Here is an 18,773-nt window from a genome sequence, read left to right as displayed (position 1 = left end):
AGATGAGATAAATCTCGCGTTATGTTGGGAATTGGCAACAAGGTTTGGCCTTCTGCTCTGTTTTCCTTCTGTAATGAATCATAACGGTTAAGTGACGCAGGGATTTTAGACAAAGTGGTCAGGTTATTTTGGGTGAGATATAAAACATCAATCACCATAACACGTGACCAGAGACAATAGCCGCAATGGCTTTGACACTTTAGAAGTAACGACTTCTTTAAGTGCTGGTTGAGATAGAATCTATCCGTTTATTGGTTTTGAGATTAGATATCACGAGAGGTATTTAACCTCGATCGTAATATTTTCACCTTGAAGACTTTACCAAAAAGGGCCATAATTTTGCAACAATAACTATAACAGTCTTGCGTAACTACTAAATTAAAGCGTCAAACGATTTTTCTCTGCATTACATCTAATCAAACATCAAATTAACAAGCAATAACGCTGGCATAAACTTGTCAACAAACGTTTAAACAAATCATAACTGATCGGCGTAGCTTAAAAATACTTACAAACGAGAAACTGCACTAGCAAACCAAATTAATTCATACTTTCTATGCAACCTGACAGTATGCATAAAATTTTATTCAGAAGGATTTATTTGCGTGTTGTTATCTCAGTCGAGATCTCCAATGTATATTTCAACAGGTGAGACATGACCACCGTGCTATCTGACTCCACTAAATCGAAACTAAAACAAACTGCCATTGTAATTTAAGGAGCATACTGTCAGGTCGCTTATAGATTTATTGTACATTCACATAATTTAGCATAGCTCGCTTTCAATAAAAGAGCTTACAGCGCAGTAAAAACACGTGTTGCCAGTAAGGCGTGCATTGTTGACTGTTTTGCAGTAGAAAGGACACGACTAACGTTGCAGTAAAAACGAATGCGTCGAGGATTAAAACTGGCCAGTTAACGAGCAGGATACAGGGAAAGGAAATATACAACGTCTTGCAATCACTATTTTATGACGTCATAGGGTAACTATTTATGACGTCATTATTCATTAACGTCAGACGGAAAATAGGGGATTTCCCTAAGTTGAAAATGCAGAACACCCTTTTTTGATTTTTAGATACGCCCCTGATTGCCCCCCCTTGGAAAATTTTCTGCGGGCGCCTCTGCCTACACCCCAAATACGTAAAAGGTGCGGCAGACGTTTACAGACTTGGAATGATTACATCGGAAAATTAAAGGTGTACCCGAGGTCCCGAGGTGCAGTTTTTTGACCTTTGTTGCACCCGGTCACCCGGATTTTTTTGGCCAGGCACCCGTGAGATCTCGTTGAAATCTGCCATACTTTTCAGACTGGCTGATATGGGGAATTTTTATATGCGCAATATCGCGATGTTTGCTTCCAGTAGCATTACCTTGAAATGAACTAAAATAAAATATAGACCAGAGTCTATTGAGTTTTTTTTTTATAAATCCTGCATAAATATGTTTAGTTTGCCATTGAGATTGTAGGATGAGATACGACAAGATTGTGTAGGCTGACTAGCCTATAGCTCTTGGGAGGCAGATCTGCTAGTATTTGCCAGCCTGTATAGTCTGTCAATATTAATAATTGTTAGCATTATAGGAGTATGACTACTATGCTACAAATGTTTTCATATTATGCTAAATTTTATATTTCTTCCATTTGACAGGTCTAAATGAGTAATAATGGATTTATTTGATATGTAGTATGAGTGAAGAAATTGTGGAATCATTTTCGGACAGACAAAACAATGAGTTTGAGATTCTAAAATCCATATATGGTGATGATATTGCTGATTTACGCTTGAAAGATGCATGGAAGGTTCAAGTCATTATAAATTTATTTTTTTCAATTCTATTGTTAAAAAATATTTGGCTATTTGCACTTCAATGAACTTTTCTTTTTATGTAAGGTTCCGCGTCCACCTGAGTTTATGCTTTTACTTCAACCACAAGAAAGCATGGGTCAGAAAAAAAATGAACATGTCAATATAACAATGAAAGTGAAGTTCTTGCCAACTTACCCAGACTGGTAAATAAAAATAAAGAGTTTAACATATTTGCAAGAGATGTTTAAAGTAGAATCCCAAGATATTTTAGAATATTAGGTATTAACGTATATTTAATAGGGGTTGGGGTAATTACAGGGTTGTATCCAGAAATCCAAAATGGGGGCCTTAATTTTCAACTTAGGTAATTTTCCTATTTTCTATCTTTAATATTTTCTAATGTTAATGATTAATGACGTCATAAAATAGTGAGGGTATCATGCTTTAACTCCATTATTAGGATTATGCAAAATAACAAGCACACCTTTTGCCACCTGCAATACAAAACAAAGCTATTGTTCCTGGTGTTATTATATGTTTTCAGCAAAAAAGGGAAGATTGCTGATTTAATGTTGTCTATTGTTAAATACAAATTTGTCTAAAGTCTGACTTGAACCCTACGAAAACAAACAAACAAATAACGATAATACCACTTACAAATGGGTGGGATCCAAACACCCCTGGATACACCACTGATCATAATATACTCAAACCCCAATTATTGCAAAATAATTTGCTAACATTTGTCTGTTATAATGCAAAATAAAATGACAGATGGTTAAAGTTATAAACAATGGTCATTTGAAGCCATTTCACAAGGAATTTTGATGCATACCTACATAATATAGCAATACGAACACCCTAACTTGCCACAGCCTAATTTTATGGCCAATACAGTTAGTGCAACACAACACAATGAATCTTCTGTCCATTTTTATAAAACATTGATGTGTTTTATTTGTACTTTATTAGGTACATTATTGAATAATATGCTGCTAAACATTCAAAGTTACTACTGCCAGTAATACCATTATTTTGTCCAAATCCAGTTTATTTATGATAAAATGTTACTTTGAAACTAAATCTTTGCACCAGGGATCTAAATCTTTCAGGGACATTATAATGACACCAACAAATGATTAGTCCTGGCTACATTCAAACCAAGCACTGTTAATATGTTTTGGTACAGCGACAGCTAATTTTTTTTTTTTTTTTTTTTTTTTGTTTTCCAAGGTACTTATTTTAAATAAAATCATTAGGTAACAATAAGATTTCTTTTAAAAGCGAATACAAAACTTACCCCCATATATATTTTAGAAAAATATTTCAATATTCCAAAACTTGCAGTTGGTTGTAAACAATTATTAGGGGTAGGAGGTTATGTTTGACTAAATATAGTTCTGGTTGTTAAAGACCAAATGTTTCATAGTTTACCAGAGCTAAAGTTTGAAAATCCGAATGGTCTTTCTACTGAAGCGGTAAACACACTTTACAAACAAACTTTGGAACTTTCAGAAACTTTGTTAGGCGAAGTTATGATGTTGCAGATTGCTCAATTTGTTCAGGTAACATATGTCTGCATAATGTTGTTAGATTTTGTATTCAAATTTTCTAGTTGATTTAGTTACTAGCATTATTTTTGTATAACTTTTAATCCTTATATATATATATATATATATATTAATATTTTATATATATATATTATTATATATATATATTTTTTTTTTTTGGGGGGGGGGGGGGGGTGTACTTAAACAATAAGATTTGTATCTAGCTTACAAATTACCTTCTCGTTTTGTGTTTTGCGAGTCTAAATAGCTGGGTCAGTTTCATTGTCAGTAAAATGTCAAACAATTAATGTAGCTTGAAAATGACTACTCAAGCCAAATAGGTCAAGAAAATCAGATAGTGTCTTGTAGAATTGCTCTCTATCCAAGACTGCAATCCATAATTGAAAGTTGACACTGCATTAATGTTGCTGTTCCTGTACAGAAGGTGCTATTAAATCCCTACTCTGACTGATAAAAATCGCATTCTTTCATATGTGAGGGTTAAACAGTCATTAACTAAAGAAATGTTAGTGAACATGTAATAACACAAAATTATTTACTGTTCTGATTTGCCTAATATCATAACTTAAAATATATAATTTTGTTTTTAACTTGTGTGTAATTGACAATTATTTCCTGATTACTCTATGCCAGATGCTAAAAGAAAATTTCCCAGAAATGTTAATTAGGTGCCAACTATTTTTCTTTCTATAATAATGTTATATTTAGTCATTACTTGTATTTCTGAATATGAACATAACAAATTTATCCTTTGACACATAGAAAGTTGTGATTACAGTGGATTGAGTGGTGGATTTTATATTAAAAAAATGTTATTTTGACTATTTTTCAGGAACAGTTAAGTAAAACCACACTTACAGCCCTAGCCGCATATTTTAAATTATAAATTGTTTTGTTGTGGCTTGTTCCACTGGCCTCTGTGGTTAACTAATACTCGTGCTACTATACCACTACTCCTAAAGTGACCTTCCCAAATCAAGGCATACACCATACTTATGAATAATTTTATAAACAAATGTAGTTCAATTTTTAATATCAGGCAACAAAGTGTTTTATGTTTTTGAAGGAGTATTTGCATAAATTCAATGTACCACAGTTTTCATCTATACACGAGGAAATGGTTCACAATGAACAAAAACTTATAAATGAAAATGCCAAAAAAGAAGAGAAACAGAGAAAACTTAAACAACGCAAGAAAGAAATAATGGTAATGTAAAATGAAACAGAAACTCATGGTTTGACAGATTTTGGTGAAACTGTTGTGATTTTAAAGAGACAGGAAATAGAAGAGGAACTAGCCAGACGTAAGGAAGAGGAGAAAAGAGAAAAGCAAAATAGAAAATTGCTAAGGGATGAACGTGATGCTGCAACAGGTAGGTATAATAACAATATATGTTACTTTAATTGTTAATGTGTTCATTTAATGTTTATGGTAAAAATATTTTTAATTTGAGAACGAAGCCGCAACCTTTCTGAGAGTAGTTCACACAGCGCTGATTATGCAAAGAAGCCTACTGCTGCTGTTGAAATTAAGTTTCCAGGAAAACAGCCACGGTCCATACTGGTGGGACAAGAATTCGGCAAGATAATTTTTAATTGTATTGCAAGTTTGTTTTTTGAGAAATATTTTTGGTAACATTAAGATTTTCTTGTAGGCAAAGCATTTGAAGGTTTTACTTATCATGTTGGAATAGATCATTCAACAGGCAAAGTTTTCACTGTGCAGTACATGACAATTCCTTGCCCTGAGCGCAGTGCATTACTTACAAACACAGAGAGGACAAAACTTGACAAATGCTTAAAAGCTGTAAATACAATAGAGCAGGTATTTTTAGATATAAAATTGTGTCAAAAATTGATCATCATTGCCATTTCAACTTAAGTAACCTTTACATTTTTAGGAGATAAATTCTTTGCAAAAGCTTTCACATTGTAACATTGCCTTATATTTTGCTATGAAAACACAGCACTCTAATTCGGTTATTGAAATTCACATTTTGCAAGAGTTTATCCAAGGTAGCTGTATGTTTGTTGATTAAATTTCGGATTACGGTTTTTGAATGAACTTTACAGCAATAAAATACACAAATTAAGGTATTTCCTTGGATCAAAAACTTTCTAACAAGGAGAGAATAGAATTAGACACTGTCCGTGTGTACACACAGCAAATGCTGTTGGCACTGCAATATCTGCACCAGAAATCAGTAGTACACAAACAGTTTCAGGTTTGTAAACAGTGTTTGTCAATGTGTTGAAACAAATTGTAAATGCTTGTTCCATTTAGGCCAACTGTGTCTTTTTGGACAATCAAGGAACCATCAAAATTAGCAACTATAGCATTGGAAAAAGGTCTTTAATTTGAATATTACATTGATGTATTACATTTATTTCCATTTTATAGTTATTCTTTATTTCAGACTAGCTGATCTTCACAAGGAGACCCAAGTTGAGGTTCACAATGTGCGCTTTAGTGAAGATCGCATTCCAGCAAGGTTGACAAAGAAAGGAGATGTTTTACGTTTAGTATGTTTTGATAATTTTAACGACCTTATTCTTATGAAATAAAACTGTTTCTAATATCTAAATAGGGTATGGTTGTGCTGTCTTTGGCCAAAGGTCAATTGGTCGTAGATTACCCACCTGACACCCAAAGTGGCTTTCCTGCTGTGTTTTTGGATTTTTTGGACAAATGTCTTGTTGTGGAAGATCGATTTCGTCAGAGTGCATCAGAACTTTTGGAGCATGCATTTATCAAGGTTTTTGGGAAATTTCACCTTTATATAGACCTTTATATATCTTCGTTTTAAATTTTAGTAAAAAAAAATGAATATGTGCAGTACTATGTATTTATATGTGCATGATTAAAAATAATTGTTAAATTAACAATTCCATATCAATGCTGTACCATACAACAGACACCGCTGGAATCAAGTATAGCCAAATTTACTGAATTTCATGAAACTGTGCACAACGGTGACAATGCAGATGATTTGGAATACCAGAAGGCGGATGACAAGCTTTATCCAAGCCACTCATCCCCTGAAAGTATGTCAACCCCAGTCCAACTCTCAAGACTACACTCTGAATTTGAGGAACTTGAGTGGCTTGGAAAAGGCGGATATGGAGATGTCATAAAGGTTAGTTTTTTTTACATTTGATAATGTTTTTAAATTTTCTAATTAAAATTAACACAAAAAATGCAAAGAAAACTTTAGCAGACATGCTACAAGTTTGTTGACTTAGCTTTACTTTACAAAAACATTTATTTTTTACTGATATTTCCTTTTTAACCTTAAGGTTGGCTTGCATTTGACACATTGTTAAATGTTGGCACCTAAAGCATAAAATCGCTGTTGGTTGCTCAAGTATTTTATTTTGAGGCATTCGATTAGGCTGGCAACACATTACATGTTAGCTAAGTGGTAGTGCTTGATCTTGACACAAGACATAGGGTGGAGTGAAAAAAATAAAAATCACTAATTCAAAAAAAGTCCCCACTCAATAGTTGCCTTTGGTCCCAAAACTAAGTTTAAAAATGTTTTTGGGAAGTTGCCTCGAATACTCAGGTGACAACCCTGACGCGAAGGTCATGTAGGGGTCAAATCCCATAAAAATGCTATAACTCTGTGACCACTGGTGCTAGAGAGTTAATTTTGATACCAAAAGAAGCGGAATGTGCCATTTCTTATCTGTCCTAAAAGAACTATTTGTCCTAATTTTACTAAAAATATACTTAATTTAAAAAATATCGATTTCGAGTGCCTAAACCTAATGCCTAAATAAGTGGACTATCCAACATTTACTCACTATCAGTTACATTATAAAAGTTTTTTGTATAATAAGTGGATTAGTAAGTCTCATCAAAATCAAATGTTTTAGTAACTAGACTGATACCAGCACCCACAATGTTTAATTACTCATAAAAAATGGTCTTGGATAGTCCACTTATTTCGGCATTAGGTTTAGGCACTCGAAATCTAAATTTTCTAAATTAAGTATATTTTTAGTAAAATTAGGACAAATAGTTCTTTTAGGACAGATAAGAAAGTTCACATTCCGCTTCTTTTGGCATCAAAATTAACTCTCTAGCACCACCGGTCACAGAGTTATAGCATTTTTATGGGATTTGACCCCTGCATGACCTTTGCGTCAGGGTTGTCACCTGAGTATTCGAGGCAACTTCCCCAAAACATGTTTAAACTTAGTTTTGGGACCAAAGACAACTATTGAGTGGGGACTTTTTTTTGAATTAGTGATTTTTATTTTTTTCACTCCACCCTAAATTGTCGCTGACGTCCGGCTTCACACTGAATAATTTTCGTTCAACAATATCCTCTCACGATTGAGGAGACACATACTATTTCCAAACTTATGTGTTTATATATTTGTAATGCATTACACTAAAGTTTTTCTAAAGGTTAGAAATGTTTTGGATGACTGCCATTATGCCATAAAGCGAATACATTTAAATCCACATCGATCTCAATTTAACAAAAAGATTACAAGAGAAGTCAAACTTCTGTCAAGATTAAACCATGAAAACGTTGTCAGGTAAGTTAGTTTTAATTCCGAAAAAGTAACTTTTCCTTGGTGTAACTATACACAGCATACATTTAGCATTCAGGTTATTTCACTTATTTGTCATTCTTGTCTTTTTGGTTAAAGGTACTACAATTCATGGATAGAAAGCACCCAATGTAACAAAGATGATATTTCTGTTTCATCTTCTTCCAACATCACTGACACCGACAAAGTATGCGAAGTCTCTAAGAATTCACTTGGCATTTCAGGTATAATTTTTGAATAACATCAGTTTAAAAAGAATTAAACATGTAGTATGTAAATACAGTTCGTTAAATCACTTTGTTTTTTCTAGTTGTACTTTACCAACTTGAACTTTATGCTAGGTGTAGGGAATAATAATTTGAAGTGGTAATGTTATACAACCAGTCATAAAATGTTTTTTCTCTTAGACAACATTGAAAACCTGGCGCCTCCTCCAGCCCATTCAGTGGGTTCTGAGTGGAGCATATCGATGGAAGAAGTGAGTCGAGCTCATCAGTTTGAAGACGAAGACGACGATGATGAAGAAGATATGTTTAAAACCATATATGTGTAAGATGACTGAGAGCAGCTATAAATTCACTAACCCAGGGGTTACCAAACTAAGGCCCGCAGGCCAGACTACAGGTTTAATTCTTCTGGCCTGAAGCATATTTCTGCAATTTTCCTAAATACGATTATTATTAATACTTTATTAATGAACATGTTAATTGGATGTTAAACTAGGCTAAATTTAAACGACAATTTTATAAAGCTGACTATATATTTGAATAAATATTTTCTATGTTTGCTTTGTGTGTACGAAGTCAAACAAGTTCTATACAAAAATGTATTTGCGGCCTGCAATCTGCATTTCTTACAGGTTAACAGGCCCGTGTTTGCTAGTCCTTACACATAATCTGGCTCTAAAAAAGTTGCTAACCCTTTCCATAACCTAATATACAATATATAAATTTAAATTTCACACTGTAAAGTAATTTGAAAATAGAATTGTTTTTGGGTTACGAACTTGTTACAGTGGTTTATGTCTTTACTTTTTTTAATATGATTTAAAATTTTCGCAGAAGCCACTTTTATTAGTTTTTGTAAACTGGATCTGTGGAAATATTAATCACTGTAAAGTTTCCGGGGTCTTTCGGTTAAAATTTTTAAGATCACTACACTGGATATTTTTGTTACCTGTAAATATCAAAAATGATTGTGTTTAATGTTAGATTTTTTACTAATTTTTTAAAAACTGTTTGGTTTGTTTGGTTTTGCTATTAAAAAAATAGTATAGTTCTAATTCTTTTTTAAATACATATTAATGGTTTGTAGTGGCAAACAGGACTCTTCTTCTGAAAGCATTTTGTTTGATCATGATGAAGACTCCCACTCATCCAATGAGGATGACATAAGTAACAATTTTCTTTCCACCACTGATACAAATACAGCCAGCAGCTCGACTGGCCAAATTGTTTTACAAAGATTTCTTTACATTCAGGTATAACTTTTTTGCATGTATGTATATATATTTTTTAATATATCATTGTCAATAAGATATATATGTAAATTAATGTCTATACGATATAACAGGGGAACTATTGATTTTAACTTGCAGTTTTCAACGTAAAAATCCCTAAAAACCTCGAATTTACCTATTTTTTGTTAGATGGAATATTGTGAGAAGAGCACCTTGAGACAAACAATTGATTCGGGGCTATGCCATGAAACTGACAGAATGTGGCGCTTGTTTAGGTAACTAAAATAAATTTTAAATTACACGTTAAAACTTACGGTCGAAATACGGAAATATTTTTATACTCGCAGGGAAATATTGGAGGGTTTGGTTCACATTCACCAGCAGGGAATGATTCACCGAGATCTGAAGCCACAAAACATATTTTTAGATAAAAACGACCATGTCAAGATTGGTGATTTTGGACTTGCCACCGCACATTCAAGAGGGGTAAGTATGCAGCCAGCAAGGTTGAAAAAAACCTTTTATGGCAACTTTATCGTACACAAAAAAGTGTATCGAGAAGCTTACCATTAGAGCAAAAAATGGAATCCTAAAGAATTTGAAGTATCTCTCGGCACCCTAAAGCGTTAAAAATGGCACCCTAGAGTGCCGCAGCACATCGGTTGAGAACCACTGCATTAAGGTGTCATGTACTAAAAAAAAATGTGGTAGTATGGTCACTGCAGTCTGCCATTTATATTTGGTCCACCGCAGTTGTTCCGTGTTTTGTAGCAGTTAAATGACACTATGGAGGAATCCAGCAGCAAGTCCGACGTTGGTGAGAGTATGACTGGAGTTGTTGGGACCGCTCTTTACGTTGCCCCCGAACTTCTGGTAACGACAAAAAGGTCTGATTGTTGATTAATAAACCTGCACTTGGTGTTTAGTGCGTCCATAATTCGATAAACTTGGTTATTTTTGGTTTGTAGTTTAGTATGAAAAATGCAAAAGTTTTTTATTCAACGGAAGTATTTACAAAGCATGATTTGTTTTCCAGAGATATATGTTTAGTTGTCCTTATTATGGTGTAAACATTGGTTTATAACATTTATATCCGATTTGTACTTGCTCGCGGCTGGCAAAGTCGAAACGTTATGTAAATATGACTTTTACCAGATCGAAGCTTTGCAATTTATTTGTGTCTCACTTGTAGATAGCTGAAACGCCCTTTGTTCATTTATAAGTGATTTTTATTAGGGATATGAATTTTAACGATGAGTATTATATTTTGTGTAGGACGTTATACAGTCAAAAGGTGGATATCTACAGTCTGGGAATTATATTTTTTGAAATGATGTATACTGGTCTTGGTACGAAGATGGAAAGAGCCAAGGTGCTAAGCAACTTAAGACTGGTGAGTTGCTTGTAAATCGGTTGTTTTGCGTTACTTGGACTTTGCAAAAGATGTTTAATATCGAAGTAAATCTAGTAAAAATCGTAAATACATCCCACAATTAGTTTAAAGATAATAACCTCAAAAATCTGTTTTAAAAAAATCATACAACACTCAACATTTTTTTCATGCCAAGCCGACAATCAACTTCCCAGATGACTTCGACGAAGCCAAAAACGAACGGGAGTCCAACATTACACGTCTCTGTCTCAACCACGACCCAATTCAAAGACCAAGTGCAACTGACTTGCTTAAGGTATTTCGGATTTTCAATATGTTGACGTATATTTTTTATTTGAAAAAATACGTATTATATATTTTTTTCCATTAAGATTGTCTAAAAAGCGTCAAAATTTAAGGATCAATTTAAGATAACACAAATGCTGTAAAGTTGTTTTTAACACTTTTTTCAATGAAAACTTATTTGGTTAAAATCACTACTTCTGTAAAAAGCCAATATTGCTTCACTTTTGTTTCTCTAGGTAAAAAATAGGTTTGATAGCACTGTGTAATATAATCAGTTCTAACTACGCGCACTGTAATAGGAAATTTCAAACGAATTTTTTGTTTACTTTCCAGTCGAGGTGGGTTCCCACAGCGGTGCTTCAAGAAGGCGAGGTTTTGGATGCTGTAAGCGAAATGTTGTCCGATCCACGATCAAAAACTCACAAGCTCCTCATTGACGCTGTGTTCGACCAAGCGGATAATCCTACTACCTCCGTCATATACGACATCGATATGCATTTACATAGCAAGGTAATATTTCGTTTGGTTTTTCAACGTCAATTTTCGATTCTGACCCCGAAATGTTTTTAAATAAACAGTGGCATCCAAAACGAGTTCTTTAATTGTCGAAATTTCTTAGAAACGCCCATGTTATACGTTCTATTCTCCATTTGCTGTATTTTATTTATAGAGGCAATTTGTTTTAGAAGAATATTATTTAAAGCTCTGACTTTTTCAGATTTGCTTATAAATTCACCCCCTCCCGCACTTTTAGTTTTGAAATTTCATTGCGCACGTCTTAAAATATCTCTTAACATAACCCATTTGCCAACCTGGAGAGGCAGCTGCTGCGTGAAAAAGCCAGTTTTGCTTCAACAACTCCCGAAACGGCGCTTTTTGTCGCTTCTTTTTCAGCGCAATTTTTCGGCAAGCTCGAGCGTCGTCCAACACCAAGCACACGACAAAGTGGCCGCCATCTTGCAACGTCATGGCGCCACGACGGTCAACATCCCGCTGCTGGTGTCGCGTCAGGGTTGCGGCGTCGACGACTCGGAGGCTGCCACTTTCCTCGACCGAAGCGGGACCGTCGTGTCGCTGCCCCACAACCTCCGAGTTAGCCTTGTTGTGTTGTGTGATGCCGAGCGAAGAGTGTTATGTTAAACCAGTGGTTCTCAACCTGGGTGCCGCGGCACCCTTGGGTGCTATTTCTAATGCCCAAGGGTGCCGAGAGATATTTGAAAATCTTTGCGAATCAGATTTTTGTTTAACTCTTACAACTTTTTGGTGTAAGATCAGAGTGGAATATATCCAATTAAAACTTCCTACATTGTGAGTTGATGTGTGTCGTTCCAGTTCCGTTTACGGTGACATCGTATGGATTTACCTACGGAAAATAATTGTAAGGATGTCGTAATCTATTTATTATTTCTTAGGGGTGCCGCAAGCCATAAAAGGTTGAGAACCACTGTGTTAAACCATGTTAATAATAATGTGTTAAACATATCTTGTTAATAATGTTTCCGAACGGAGAGTGATGGTCATTATACTTGTTGCAAAAACACCGCGGGTTTAACGTTAACCATACTTACCTAAATCCGACAGAAGAATAGAAATAACTTAAATTTAATCTTTATCCAACCGGGTTTAACAAGAGGTCTATCGCTTTTACACTATGCGTAAAACTAACAAATCCGGTTACAAGCATATATTTTATTATAGAGTTATATTCTTTTTACGTCGAACACAATTACTAATTGTTCAGGTTCCATTCGCGAGGTTTGTGACGTGTGGTGGTCACGTGTCTGTAAAGAGATACGCGATTGGCAAAGTTTTTCGCGCGAGGAGAGTTCGAGGTTCAAAGCCGAAGGAGTTGTGGGAATGCTCGTTCGACCTTGTCACGCCAACTCCGTCTGGGTTAGTGTAAACTTATTGCATTTTTTACTTTTAATGTAAAAGTAAATTTGTGGTCGTTTAATGTTAAACAAATTCCTGTTTGAAAAAATAGATTTCTGAAAATGTTTATTGGTTTCTAAATCGTCATGTTTCAAGGATTCAAACGCTAGAACAGCTTTGGATGCCATTTAATTCTAATGCGATGGCTTTACTTGATGTAGTGATTACTAGGGATGTCCGATAATATCGGATTGGAGCCGATACCCAAAGTCAATTGGTAGTATGGGTAGCCGTCCGATACTAGGTTGGAATTGGTTCCGATCCGTTACTAAATTAATATAGGTATTTTGGCCATGATTTGCCACCCAATGCAGCAATTTCTACCTTAAAAGTAAATTCATTACAAAAAAATAGTAGTTTAACAAATGATTGTAATTAAACTTCTTTACGCTAAAGCGAATATTAATCCGAGAAAAAATGTCTTTGATAGTTTTAATTTAATCTAATTTTTTTTTAAGTTTTGTAATGGCGTCATTGGTATCGGATCTTATCGCGCTACATTTTGTCTAAAATATCGGGTGTCAGTATCCGATTAAAATGTCGGACATCCCTAATAATTTTTACCGTTTCGTATTGATCCTCATAAAAAGCTAAAAAAATGTGTCAATCGACGTAAGCTGGACAAAATTCTGTTTTTTGAAACAGTTTGGTGCCCGACGCTGAAGTAGTGTCAGCTGTTGCCGAGATCATCTCCCACTTTCCCGCGCTGACGTCACGAAAGTACGAGATCCGTATCAACCATTTGACGGCGCTGGAGGCCGTCTTACGTCACTGTGGCGTGGAAAGTGATCAGCATGACGTGGCACTAGACGCACTCGTTGGATGTGACCGCCTTAGTAAAGCGCAGGTGACATTTATATTTTGTTACATTGATATTGTTGCAGAGTGATTTCTGAAATTTAACTTAACGCGATCTCTCTAATCCGCCGAACGTTTTGTTTCTTTATTTAACCCAGTGATCGTACATGATTGACTCTAACCATACACGTATAACTTGTAGATTGAAGCTTGTCTGAGCAGCCTTCCCATCACTCAGCAGCAGGTTTCCAACCTCAGCACTTCTGTGCTCACCCACGGTTCGCTATCCAAGTTGCAGGCGGTCCTAAAGCCACTGGCGCGCAACAGCAGGCGTTCGAGCGTGTCGCTGGCTGGCAAGAAAGCTCTCCAGGAGCTAGAATCGATCCAGAAACATCTCACATCACTGCAGGTCGAACTTCCTATCGTTTACGACCTTGGATTTATTCCTAAGCATCATCGTCACTACAACGGTATAGTGTTTCAGGTGAGACTACGGTTTTTACGGTTGCTCAATTGGGATTGGAAAGTATTTTTGGTCAATTTTGGTCACTAGACAAATTATTCCACTGAAGAAACAATTGCTTTTTTTAGGAAATCCACTAAACTCCACAATATTAGGTTCTGGTCTACTCAAATATAAAAATAAGTATTATTATTAAATGAAACATACATACACTTATTAAAAAAGCATAGATAATTATGATTATATAATCGAATCAGTCATTTAATTAAAAAATTATGCTAGTAAAGTCAGGCAAACTATGCCCAAGGTCGTAAGTTCGAACATCACTGCAGGCTAGTTAGCTAGCCTGGCATTGCTCGCATGAAATTCTTAATTGATTGACTGACTGAATCGGGTATACTATATAAAGGCTGCCTGGTCTATTGAAGTACCCTATTATTATTAGTATTAACGTATATGCTTGCCTCGATATGTGAGCAGTGAGAGCTTCGCTGTTTACTGGAACCAAAATATTCTAATTAAAGTACTGCAAATTTTCATCTTGTAGTCAAAACGAGTTGTTATTAAACCTGATTTTAACCAAAATCGAGTTTTAAAAAACAAAAAACAGTTTAGATCTTGAACCTAATTCTGTTTTGTTTTATCCAATATGTCAATCAGTTTATCTTATTATTTTCCTACATAGTCGCCCATCCAACTGATTTCCAAGCGTTAATTAAGTGAAGCGATTTGGTCGAAAACACGCCGTTTATCTTTGCAGGTTTCGGCGGAAATACAGAAGAAGAAGCGAACCGCGATCGACATCCTTGCAGTCGGCGGTCGCTACGACAAGTTGCTTGCGAGCATGTCGCACCTCAGGATGACCGAGGTCGTCAACTCGCCCGACGGACAAACTTTTCACGCCATCGGCGTCAGCATTGCTATCGAAAAGGTTCGTGACGCTGTTGTCAAATTTTCATGTGCGATGCCGCGAGTCTTCAACTTCAAAATCCGACTCTTTCATTTGTTTTTTACTATGCAGGTCGTTGACTCGGTTTTGCACCATAGCGGCGAGAGCAGTTCCAGTCAAGGCCAGGGAGATCCTGTTTTGGAGCACGGATATCACCATCAGCAGCAGCCTGTCGTAGGGCGCCACCCGACGGTGAGCGTGCTCGTGTGCGCCATCGGGCGGTCCCAGCTTCTCCAGGAGCGATTAAGAATAGTGCGGAGTTTATGGGACGCAGGAATCGCGACAGAGACGCCCTACGAGCGATCACCGCACAGCTCGGTGCAAGACATGCAGGTTTGGTTTTCTGACTTATACCTACTAGTTAGGTGAAATGTATAGCACAGTCGATTTTCAATTTGCGGTAATGTTGTTTGTTTCTTCTATGTTTTAATCACCGTTCGATAATTTTTTAAGCACCATCAAGTAATTTAACTCGCTAAAATTATTTCACATTTAAGTTTTATTATGTTCTTCGACCTAATGTTTTGGACCAAACGAAAGCCTAGAACACTTTGTTAGACCTTTTCTATGTGGCAATAGGCTAGCGACGTGGTGATACAAAGTATAAGTGCATTGCACATACATATATATATATATAACGCTTTTATACTACATCATTTAATGTGACATGAGTAAATGACCTTTAAAACAATCTGCAAAACAAATATTCTGATACAAAAATGTATACTTTTACCTGTGCTGAGACACACAGTCTTGTTAATGTGCTTCCACATTTAAAATTATATAAACAGTATGGTTGCGACTAGGACAGTTTGAAAAGTATAAGTTGAACAAAATACAATTAAAGTGGTCTTGACGACTGTTATTGTATTTCATCTTGATCACAGTATTTGTTAAACCTAATACTGACAGGAGGTGGCGCAACAAAAGGGAATCGGCCATCTTGTTTACATCACGGAGAAGGACAGCGGCAAAGCTACGATAAAGTCCTTGACACACAGCGTCAACGGAAAGCTTGCGGAATGCAAAATACCGCTTGAACAACTGATTGAATACTTAAGCAAGAAGATAAATGAAGTCGACGATGTGTCGCCACGAGACAGTCAGCCGTAAGTTGACTTAATGTATTTAATTTCGCGATTTATTTTGGTCCGAACTTAACGTACCTTGGCTGTAAATTAAGTCGAAAACTCATAATATACTTATTGCTTATATGTGAAAACTCAGTTATAACTTATTAAAAAAACGAACCAAGTATAATAATCTGATCTATTGGGCGACATGTATTCCTCTAAGATATCTTTCATATATTTGTAGTGTGATTACGCGCTGTACGATTTACCAAGACAAAATATTTAACTTTGCTATGTGCTAACCCCTTTAGTTCATTAGTTAAAACATAATTTCTAGTAAACTTTAAGACTAATTGGTGGGTTTGAGCTTAAAGATTGTTTAAAAAATGGCTAACAGTTAATTTTAGTTTATTCTCCTCCCTTTTGACATAAATTTTGGCGGTTGTTGTTGTAGCCTCGAAGGTAGTTCTGTTTAATGATTTCAGGATTTGGTTTCGACATAAGTCCATATTGACAGTTACTCTGGCGTTTAAAACAAAAAAATCTAATTTTTTTTAAACTCATTTATTACACTTGACCCAACGATTTTCTCTCTACGATAACTATTGCCTGAAATAATAACAAAAAATTAGGACTGTAAAATTCTCTTGTTAAAACTTCATATTTTCGTTCCAGGAAAGCCGGCAGTTCCGCGATAAATTCATCGGTGTCCGAATCCCACTCGCACTCGAGCAGTGCGCAAACACAAGGGGGCACCAGACGTCTAACTGTGGAGCTGATTCCTCCCGAGAAACTGGCGTACAACATTCGCAAACGACATGAGATCGAAATCCGCACCAAGCTGTCCTCGCTACCACTACTCTCCCACGTTTCAAACAAGACTCACGTTTGTGCCATCGCTGTACGTGAAACTGTTTAATCGTTAATGGATATAAAAACCCAGCGCTTAACCTCTGCAATTTACGATTTCGTTGATACGTTTTGGAATACTAAGAGTATATTATTGTGTTTTAGTCGAATTATGAGCACTTTTTGTTTTATTTTTAGTTTTTTGATTACAAGCTTTTTTACCATTTAACTGCAATTGATTTGAAACAGCAATAAAACACGTAAAGATTTATAGCAGTTTTTGCAACAATACATTGTCGTTTTAGATCGAGCTACCTTCCGAGGTACTTCGAACGATGTCGATATCAGTCGACTTGAGAAACGGCGAAGAAGAGTTTAACTCAAGTGCTGTTGTGTTCTCCCAATCGGTACCCCGTCACAGAAAATATCTTTCCACCATTGCTGAGAAAATATGCGAAGCTAAATTTTCTAAAGAGTAAGTTTCACTTAGTTCAAATTTTTTCTAGGTAGTATTGTCGTATATTGCCACTTTAAACGCCCGTTGTCGTTGGTGTTCATACTATTACATTAAAACTTGCGTTTATATTTTGTACCGCAGAATAGTAATTTGCTGACTACGGCATACTGTGTCATGTTGCAGCACTAATGTAATCGCTTACCTTAAGTGGACATAAATATTATCCCACCACTGCCTCATATATTTACAGTCGATTTGTGTAGATTAAGTGCTTAAATTATAAAATGACTGGTACCCTTATATTACTGCCTAAATAAAAATATTGCCTAAAACCCATCCATATACCTCTATCGTTTTAGGATCCCATTCATTCTCCTCTACAGCTACAAAGATGATGATTATGTTTTTCTTCTATGAAGTCACTTTGGTCTTTTCGATTGTTAGCGTTTCGTTTTTCTATATTTATTTTCCTGTTTTTATTACCTGACTGCCGCCTGTTTTTTAACTATACGTTGCCATTTTAATCGTCAGTACGGAGAGTGATTAAACTATTTTTGTTTTGGAGACCCGTAGGTAGACCAGGGCTACTCGATTAGACTGCGGTTGCTTCAATCACTAAAATAATATTGTAGAGAATTTGGCGGCTTTGCCAAAGATTTAGAAAAATGCAAATTTTTTTAACAAGAAGCTCGCAACAATAAATGGCCTCCTATTTCTTAAACATGTTGCATTTGCTATTTTTAACATTAAAACTACCTACATTTTAAACTGAAGTGTTTGGAATTTAAAAACTAAAGGAGTAGTTCTGGTTTGCTCAAATTGTTTTGTTTTTAGTATTTTTGAGGAATTGGTTGCTAGTCCACGACTTATTGTGCCTTATAATGCCGACGACCTTTACGCCAGTTTCACTGTTGTTGCAATACATTTTCCCACTGTTTCTGATGGTTTGGTCGGATATTTTTTTAAACAGAATATTCCGACTCATTCTGGAGAATATTTTAGTAGCTGGCGTGTCCCTCATTCTACTTTAAATCGGAAATTATGTAAAATGATCAGTTGTAAGCGGTCCTTAGCAGAAACAGTTGTGCCAGCGAGACGGACTTTTTTAACTGTAATGGAAGTATTTGGCCCAAATTTTACTGGTTATTCCAGGCTACGTTTTCCTCT

General features: G+C 35.6%; 1 protein-coding gene across 2 annotated transcripts; it reads left to right on the top strand.

Annotated features, from left to right (window-relative positions):
* Positions 1–1,662: 1,662 nt before the first annotated feature.
* On the top strand, positions 1,663–18,531 carry LOC146168011 (eIF-2-alpha kinase GCN2-like). 2 transcript variants are annotated; one of them, XM_083398003.1, is made up of 33 exons: positions 1,663–1,804; positions 1,896–2,014; positions 3,241–3,376; positions 4,449–4,589; positions 4,656–4,755; positions 4,837–4,962; positions 5,038–5,207; positions 5,284–5,398; positions 5,477–5,607; positions 5,667–5,731; positions 5,800–5,905; positions 5,971–6,138; positions 6,298–6,519; positions 7,800–7,933; positions 8,048–8,172; positions 8,356–8,497; positions 9,263–9,428; positions 9,597–9,682; positions 9,755–9,893; positions 10,179–10,294; positions 10,683–10,800; positions 10,976–11,095; positions 11,419–11,595; positions 11,980–12,177; positions 12,827–12,978; positions 13,663–13,864; positions 14,018–14,299; positions 15,039–15,209; positions 15,300–15,560; positions 16,140–16,336; positions 16,976–17,201; positions 17,455–17,624; positions 17,966–18,531. In XM_083398003.1, the coding sequence occupies exons 1-33, from the start codon at positions 1,691–1,693 to the stop codon at positions 18,021–18,023; spliced, it is 4,953 nt and encodes a 1,650-aa protein (XP_083254129.1). In that variant the 5' UTR covers positions 1,663–1,690; the 3' UTR covers positions 18,024–18,531. The 2 variants fall into 2 exon arrangements, with proteins under 2 accessions (XP_083254129.1, XP_083254130.1); XM_083398004.1 differs by lacking the exon at positions 11,980–12,177.
* Positions 18,532–18,773: the final 242 nt, after the last annotated feature.

The sequence above is a fragment of the Ascidiella aspersa genome, chromosome 1 (assembly GCF_963924565.1).
Source record: "Ascidiella aspersa chromosome 1, kaAscAspe10.2, whole genome shotgun sequence".
In the NCBI taxonomy this organism is placed as follows: domain Eukaryota; kingdom Metazoa; phylum Chordata; class Ascidiacea; order Phlebobranchia; family Ascidiidae; genus Ascidiella; species Ascidiella aspersa.
Note: the sequence above shows the minus strand (reverse complement) of the source record. Positions and strands in the feature narration are given on the sequence as shown.

Bases quoted from the DNA above. Each gene is read 5' to 3' on its own strand.
- LOC146168011 (XM_083398003.1), top strand. From the start codon at position 1,691: ATGAGTGAAGAAATTGTGGAATCATTTTCGGACAGACAAAACAATGAG. The intron at 4,756-4,836 runs GTAGGTATAATA...TTTTAATTTGAG, and splicing joins TGAACGTGATGCTGCAACAG to AACGAAGCCGCAACCTTTCT. The intron at 10,801-10,975 runs GTGAGTTGCTTG...TTTCATGCCAAG, and splicing joins TGCTAAGCAACTTAAGACTG to CCGACAATCAACTTCCCAGA.